General features: G+C 39.2%; 1 protein-coding gene across 1 annotated transcript; it reads right to left on the bottom strand.

Moving 5' to 3' along the window:
- Positions 1–288: 288 nt before the first annotated feature.
- Positions 289–4,759, bottom strand: hspb12 (heat shock protein, alpha-crystallin-related, b12). Its single transcript, XM_023428406.1, has 3 exons — positions 4,361–4,759; positions 2,037–2,197; positions 289–820 (listed from the first exon to the last, which is right to left on the bottom strand). Exons 1-3 carry the CDS (start codon positions 4,599–4,601, stop codon positions 629–631), a joined length of 594 nt encoding a protein of 197 aa, XP_023284174.1. The 5' UTR covers positions 4,602–4,759; the 3' UTR covers positions 289–628.
- Between the last annotated feature and the right edge of the window lie 3,191 nt (positions 4,760–7,950).

Below are 7,950 nucleotides of genomic sequence, written 5' to 3'. Positions count from 1 at the left end.
ATGATGGTGAAAAGCTTATATTAAAGAAACAACCATTAAAATCAACAAAAGATAATCACACAGTTGTTTTTGTAAAAAACAGATATTTATTGGAACTTCTTCACTCAGTGTAATACTACAAAGTTAGTGACTTCCTGTAGTTTTTCAAACTTTCATGAATATTATGAATTTACAACATGAAATTGAAAAAAGCAGATTCATTGCATGGGTCAAGTAAAAAGATAAATTCTGACTCAGTGAGATGAGAGTAACCCAACAAAACCCATCAAACCTCCAACAACTAAACTTAAAGATTGTTTTATTTTTATTTGGATAGACTTATTTTTATTCCTCCAATGTCTCCATCACCACACCATGACCTCACAAACTTAACGAGCTGCAGATTTACAGCAAATAATGATATAAAAATTTTGATAAGGGGAAAACACAGACAAGACAACCTTGTGAGAGACTAAAGGATAAGGGATCATCATCATGGATATACTGTAAACAATAAAGCAAATTACATTAATATTAAATATAATTCACAGACTCAATTCATTTAAATTCTGATGCCATTATTGATTATAAAGTAATAATGTTAAAACAATGGTAGATTAGATAATCAGGAACACTATGAGGCCACAAGTCAAAGATGAGCCTCGCTGGGGTAGGTGGGTACTCCCGGGGGCTCCAGCCCGCCAAGCGCTGTGGTCCGCCGGACACTCACCACCAGGTTACCATCAGGGTTAAGGGTCCCGCTGACCGACAGGGGGTCCATATCCTCTGGGAACAGGGACTTATGGGTGAAGGTGTCACTGATGCTTCCATCATCCAAAACCTGAAAGATGTACACTGAGAGTTAGAAAAGGAGCTGTGGAAGGACTGATTGATTCTGGGGATGAGCTGCTGGAAAGGTCATCGAGCAGAGAGGATGAGAGGAGGAAGTGAGAAGAGCAACAGGGCCAAAGAAAGGCGTGAGGGTGAGAAAAGAGGGTGAGAACCAGTGAAAGAGAAGGAGGTGAAGAGGTGAGCGCTGCAATGGAAGGAGAGGAGAGGAAGCAGGAAATGAACACGACTAGTTCTCTCTAAAGACTAGGTGAGCTGAACGGTTGTTGAGTTTTACCAATTTGCTGATCGTCCTGCATCACAGCAGAAACATTCCCTACTCACTCCTCCACTCTCTCATCTTTTCACTCTTTAACTTCAAACTGTGAGGGAAGAAGAAAAGACAGAGTGCGAGACAGAGAGCGGGGAAGCTTTTCTACACATCAGCTCACAGTAGATGTGTGACCGACATGATGGATGTGTTGTTTGTTGTTTGTGCATGATTGATTAATATCTGCAGTCATATATAGTAGGAAGGTGCTTTCAGCTAAATGCTAAGATGCTCACAATGACAGAACATGCTCATGTTAGCATTACGTTTGCTAACGTTTCCTCATAGCACTAATTACAAAGTACAACTGAGGCTGATGGGAATGTTACTAGTTTTGCAGGTATTTGCTCATAAACCAAAGTGCTGGACAAATTGAATAAAGGTGAAGGGATCCCCAAGGTTACTACAGTCTATCCTCAAAACAACATGAACGTCTGCACCAAATTACGTAGTAAATCCACCCAAAAGCTTAAAACTACAAGTTTTAACCTCATGGTGGCATTACAGGTAAATTCACTGGATCACAAAAGTCATCTGGAGACTCTGGGATTCATGAATGTTGTGGTTTTTTTTTTTTATGGGAATCCATCAAATAGTTACTGAGATATTTAAGACATATAGTCCTACGGCTTCTCTGATGACATTTGAGAATTTTGAGAAAGTTCAGATTAAATAATAAAGTGTAAACATTATGTATTAAATTAAAATTATATTTTATCTTAAATGATAACTGTGTCAGTCAAACAGCAGACATGAGTAAGTTCATCCAAACCTCAGATTCATCCCCGCAGTCATACATGAAAGTGATAATTGCAATGTAATTGCGTATGTGTGCATGAAAACACTTGAATCATGTTCACTTACATTAAAACACCTCAGCTGATTTATACTCACACACCTTTTGGGCCTGAATGACAACACAGTGTTTGTAGGCCATCACCACTATGTCATGCGGCTCAAACTGGCTGACATCAGCAGACATGTAGTAGCTGTCTCCCAGGCAACGCACCCCGCCGCCTACGCTGCTCTGGCGACCTGATACAGTGCCACCCACAGGAGCTGCAGGGGGAATAAACACATCACAGGACACGTAAAGGTTTGAGGGAACATGTAGAGCAGTGAATGGATGGTCAGTTTAACATTGCAACTCATACACATAGAAACGTAAATAAGAATACAGTTAATGGGAATGTTGAGAAGCATTTTCTTAATAGAAATGTTTGAATGAAAGGTATGGATACATTTGATAGCAGCTGTTTAGTTAGCTTGCTTAAAAGAAATTTGGTAGCATAAAAAGTAGCATTACCAAATAAAATGTGAAATTATATGAACTTAATAGGATACTCTTATTATGAAAATTAGACTGGTGGAATAACATAATAATGAGTTTTCTTAAAGTATTTCACTATAAACTGCTCAATCATTGGTTTATTTTACATTGCTAGGCTAATTGATGTAATTTATGCATTTCATAACGTATGTTTTATTTATTTATTTAATATTGAACTCTTAAGAGCTCCATATATTCAAGCTATTGCTCTGGTGTTTTTATATTTTATGTTCAGACCACAACACAAAGGTCATTAAAAGCCGTGAGAGACTGAAGCTTCCTGTTTAGGCTGTAAATCTGTTTTACAGCCAGTTTGAAAAATGCAAATCACTAAAGAAGAGACTCAGTTAGAGCATCAAACACTTGTGGGTCCACTTTTTTATTTGATGTTTTGTGAAAGCTTTGAGAGCCATCATCAGTTCGCATGTCATTTTTATACGGTGTTGACATAGCGATAATAAACCTTTATTTATTTATTTTTTTTACGGCAGTTGTTACTGCTTTGTGCTGCAGCAGAAGTGTAACACTGCATATTACAATATACAAGTCTGTACAAGCCTCTGTTTTTTGTTTTTTTCTTCTCATTGTTAGTTTTTTATGTGGCCCAGTGGACGGCGTCTGGAGTCATGCAGACTCTTTCTCTCACAGTACACAGAAGCTCTTACGGCTCTGGCTCATTACTCTCTTTGAGCCCGCAGGTCTTTTACTTCTCTGTGGTGTTTTTTCTCTCAATCAACTTGTCACTGTAATGTGAGATACTAATGCCTCTTCCCTGCTGGTGGAGAAAATGAATCAAGAAGACTCTGCTGTACCAAGGCTGTGCCCATGAGCAAGGCACCAACACCTCAACCGCTCTGAAACTGTTAATGTGAAGCATGTTGAAGCTCAGTTGACCTTTATATGGAACTTTTTAACATTACAATAATAAAAAATAAATAACATTTATCACTCATATTTTTTTAAAGGCCCTTTGTGATTAAGTCATTTATCCTGGGTGATTGACTGTTTGCTAAACCCCACCTCTACACAGTGACTGTGAATTGCCATATTATAGTAAGCTTAACAAACTACAAAAAGGCGAAGAACAGATTAAACAGCGTGTTTATCTATTCTATCAACCTTAGCATGTCCAAGCAGCTACCATAGTAGCCTAGCATTACTTCCAAGGCCATGCAGCATTTTGTTATCTAACCACATTAGTTTGTGGGATTACAAGTTACAACGTCACAATTACCACATATAGTATTTCCCTGTTGTGTGGAAACTAGTCTTGGATGCTAATTGATCAGATGCTAATTTTAACAGCTCTGTTGTGCGCTTTATTGGATCTGGGGAAGTTAGCATTCCAGTGACCACAGCTAACGTTGCCTGATCTGTTTCTTGTAAAACGTGAAAACATTTTTCTGTTATTATTTTTCTTTATCATATGTAGAAAATAACTATCTCTTAAGTGCAAGAACAATGCTGATAAGAATGCTGACTTTTTACATTAAGCTCTGACTTTGAGTCTTTTGGAACAATATTTATGTGTATCTGGCCCAAATGCAGCATGATTGTCAGTCGATACATCCACATCTGGACCAATTCTGGCACGCACAGAGAATCTGCCCAGATGTGGAAGTATATGAGCCAAACTTGGGCCAACGACCAAGACATAGGTTGGGCCAGAAGTTTAATTTTGCTGTCTGGGAAGTGTGTATTTAAGTGACTTAGCTAATGTGTATTTAACTAGCTAGCTGATCAAATAAAAGTAAAATGCGAGGTCACTGGCTAGAGAAGAAACACCTGATTTTGTCTAAATCAAATTAACTTCGTTAAAACATTAGTGGTGCATTTGTCTTTTGTCGTTGAAAACTGCATGCTGTGCAAGAACAGAAAGCTTGACAGCTTACCAGTGAGTCCATAGGAGGATCTGTTCTGCCTGCTGAAGGGGGTCAAGCAGCTTCCAGGTCCCTCTTCTCCAAACAGACTGGAATGATCAGCAGAGTCCAGAAACGGCTCAAAGAGGGGGTCCAGACATTCGGATGATCCGCCCAGCGATCCCTCTGACCGATAGGAGCTGGAGGTGCTGTAACGTGACGATGAGCGGTAGGATGAGGAGGACCTGCGGCTGGAGGATGTCAGAGATGCCATAGTACAGGATTATATTTAGTATCCTTACACAATTTGAAAACACAGTCCTTTTCTTTACTCTGGCAAGCCTCAGAAACCAAGACCTTTCCTCAAATATGCTTTCTGTTAAGCCTCTTGAGAATAAACACTGACAAAACAGATTCAAGAAAGTGGGTTACCAAAAGCTATTAACCTCTCTCTCACTGTCCAGGGGTTTTTGTTGTGGGTTTTTATAAAGTCCTGGTGCATTGTGGGTCAGTAGAGCACAGCATGAGCTCTATATTGTGCCTTTCCTTTAGCCATAAATGGCAGTTCATTCAGCCACTGGAGCCAAGAATGTAACGGACAAACTGATAAGGAGTGAAGACCCCCTTCTTATTCACACACACACACACACACACACACACACACACACACACACACACACACACACAATAGAGATAAGGATGAAGGGGGCCCGTAGATGCTTCTGGCATGTGGTCAGAAATAGCAAAGTGGTGTAGTGGTCAGGTCGTCCGTTATACTGAGCCTGCAAACAATGTGAACACTTTATCAATAATTCAAGAAAAAATTGTCCATTTAAATTCTGCTTACCTGCTAATGGAATAACAGATACACTCTAAAGTTCAAATCTGAAATGTAGAGTGCTTCCTGAGGGAATAAATTCAAGGCCAAAAATCACAAAAATTTGATGTTTTTTTGCAGTCCCAGTTGACCTTCACATTCCTGCTTTTAAAGGCTTTAATTGTAGTGACATTTGCCTATTGACACAGTTGTCCTCCAAGCGCTGCCATATGTCAACAATGACATTCAAGACTGTCATATTAATACTTTTATAGTGTGTGTGTGTGTGTGTGTGTGTGTGTGTGTGTCTGTGTTTTCATTCAATTTCGCCTTTCAAAATAATGTAACCTCAGTCATAGCAGGTACACTTCACCTGTGAGAAACAAGTTACCAGTTAATAGAAGCAGCATACATCAACATGACAGTCCCACTTTGTGCTCTCAGGTGAATCTGTCCTTGTGTAAAATAAATGCATTAATAAATCTATTACAGAAAAAAGGCTTTTTCAAAAAATAGTTTAAAAAAATCTCCACTTTATATGATATGACCTGAAAAGTGCAGGATAATAGACATTTTTTAAAATGTAGAGACTCAGCTGTCTCCTTCGACTCTTCACAGTCAGCAATAGAGGAGTTCATATATTCAGCTCCCCTGCCAGAGGTCCAGTAAATCCACTGGGAGTAGATTTTATTCTCTGGGCAGAACATTGTGGTCTCCAGAGCCTTGTACACAGGATCTCTCCTCACCTCTAACAGATGGTGTATCTTTAGTAGGTGCTCAATTCAGAGGAAAGGGAACTATGACCTGAAGTTAATAAGGCGAAAGCAGACAAGACACTGAGGAGCTGAGGAGAGGAGAGGAATATCAGAGAAGTTTCACTTAATGTTTTTTACCATCAATTAATCATAGTGAAAAAAAAGAAATATTGATTTATATTTAAATCCAGCTGAGTGCCTTTCAAATTTAATTCTTGACATAAAATATTTGCGTCTGTCAGTTGGTCGTCCATCACTTTATTCCAGGTTGAAATAACTCAACAATTTTTGGATGGACAACTGTGAAACTGTTAATCATCCCAGGAAACATTAGGTCAAATTCTTTATTTGTCCAGTTCTTATATTTATGAATAAATCCCCATTAGCCTCCGCTGTGCTAATATAGTGCATGTTAGCATGCTTGTGAACCGGATGAACAAGTTGCATTTACATGTTGGCAGAATGAAGAACAGGGAAACCTCTATAGAAACCATTATAAACAAAGTAGGCCTAGAGTATTCACACATTATTCCGACATGACCCTAAACCCTGAATTAGCTACTTCTGCTATGTTACATATTGAGACTGGTACCATAAGAGGTGAAACCCAACTAACACGAATGGTTTTTCTGACTTGAACAAAAAGGATATCACCTGCCAAACATGTTAGCATTGTCTTGAGCTGATTAGCATGCTGAAATTAGCATTTAGCTGAAAGCACCAGTGGCTCAAGCGACAACATCTGGGGCTGAAAAGTGAAGCTAACAGAGAAGTGCCAAAAAGTGCAGTACCTTGAATGACCACTTGAGGCTGGCTCCAAAAGTGAGTCAATCCCCAAAGACTACCATGTTAAAATCCAAAATTGAGAGTGTGGACAGTTTGAGTGACAGGTGGGACTAATTCAAATAACTGAATGTGAATCTGAGGAATTTCTAGTATCATTTAGCACTAATTAGCAGTTATCAGTGTCTGCGCTCACCATACCTGGCTGGTTAGCTTAGCTTGTTAACTTGCTAACTTGCCAGCAAATTAATTAGCCTTAGCTTAGCCTTCGAGGAAGATGTCCAGGAGCCTAGCTGTGCTAACGGGAGGTTGCACCATCCTCTATGCCCATTTATGGATTAGTCAGGAGGCAAGTGGAGTCAGGCACTGCCAAGATGGCGACGGCATCCATCTTTATATACAGTCTATGGTAAAGCCTCAGAACTGCTAGGATCGCTTTATTGATATTAAACTGTCAACATACATAGCTCTGTGTCATGTATTGATATTCTGGATTCAAGCAGTCACAGACATCTTAAGATTCAAAAATAAAACAAGATATGAGGATTTATTTAAGTCTTGACCCAAATACCACTAGTTATGTTCAGTTCACAGCGTGTGCAGCAGCCATTCAGACCCAAGCCTCAAAATCAGATTTCTCACTCTGTCGCAGAGATCTCATCTTTTCATGGCTGCCTGAACTGGGAAAAATCAGATGTGGTTCCACCCCGATTCCACAGCCAAGACGAGATGAGATTTGCCCCTCGAAGAAAAATGAAGTCTTTTTTGTGTATGTCTTTCTTTTACTCGGTCTTGGTACCAATATAGACTGTATTTATCTGCAGTATAATATAGATACAAGGATCTAGAAGAGGATAAAGCTGTAAACTATATTTTTTCACATTTGTCACTGACATTACGTAACATAAACTCACATAAACAATTACAAACATTGTATGATGTGACATTGTATGAGGTGCTTGAATCATTAAAGGAAATCAGAGACTTGGATACATCACCTTATATTATCAGTAAATGCAGCGTCTGACTCAGTCTTTCTGGTGCTCCATCTACCGGTTAATTTAGGTGCCAAAAAGATCATCAGAACAAAATGCGACCTGGAGGTGGAGAGAAAATAAAAGAATAGACTGAATGAAAGTGAGAGAGAACTGCAAATGAGAACGACAGAGATCCCTGTTCTTGTGATTCTGAAGTCAGGATTAAATAAAGCAGAGATGCGGCACTTTTAAACAAGCAGACTTTGATTCTCTTGGTTTGCAAAGGATCTG

The sequence above is a fragment of the Seriola lalandi genome, unplaced genomic scaffold (assembly GCF_002814215.2).
Source record: "Seriola lalandi dorsalis isolate HSWRI2012SDOR001 ecotype SW California unplaced genomic scaffold, Sedor1 jcf7180002054874, whole genome shotgun sequence".
NCBI lineage: Eukaryota > Metazoa > Chordata > Actinopteri > Carangiformes > Carangidae > Seriola > Seriola lalandi.
The sequence above is the reverse complement of the archived record's forward strand: the minus strand, read 5'-3'. Positions and strand labels throughout refer to the sequence as shown.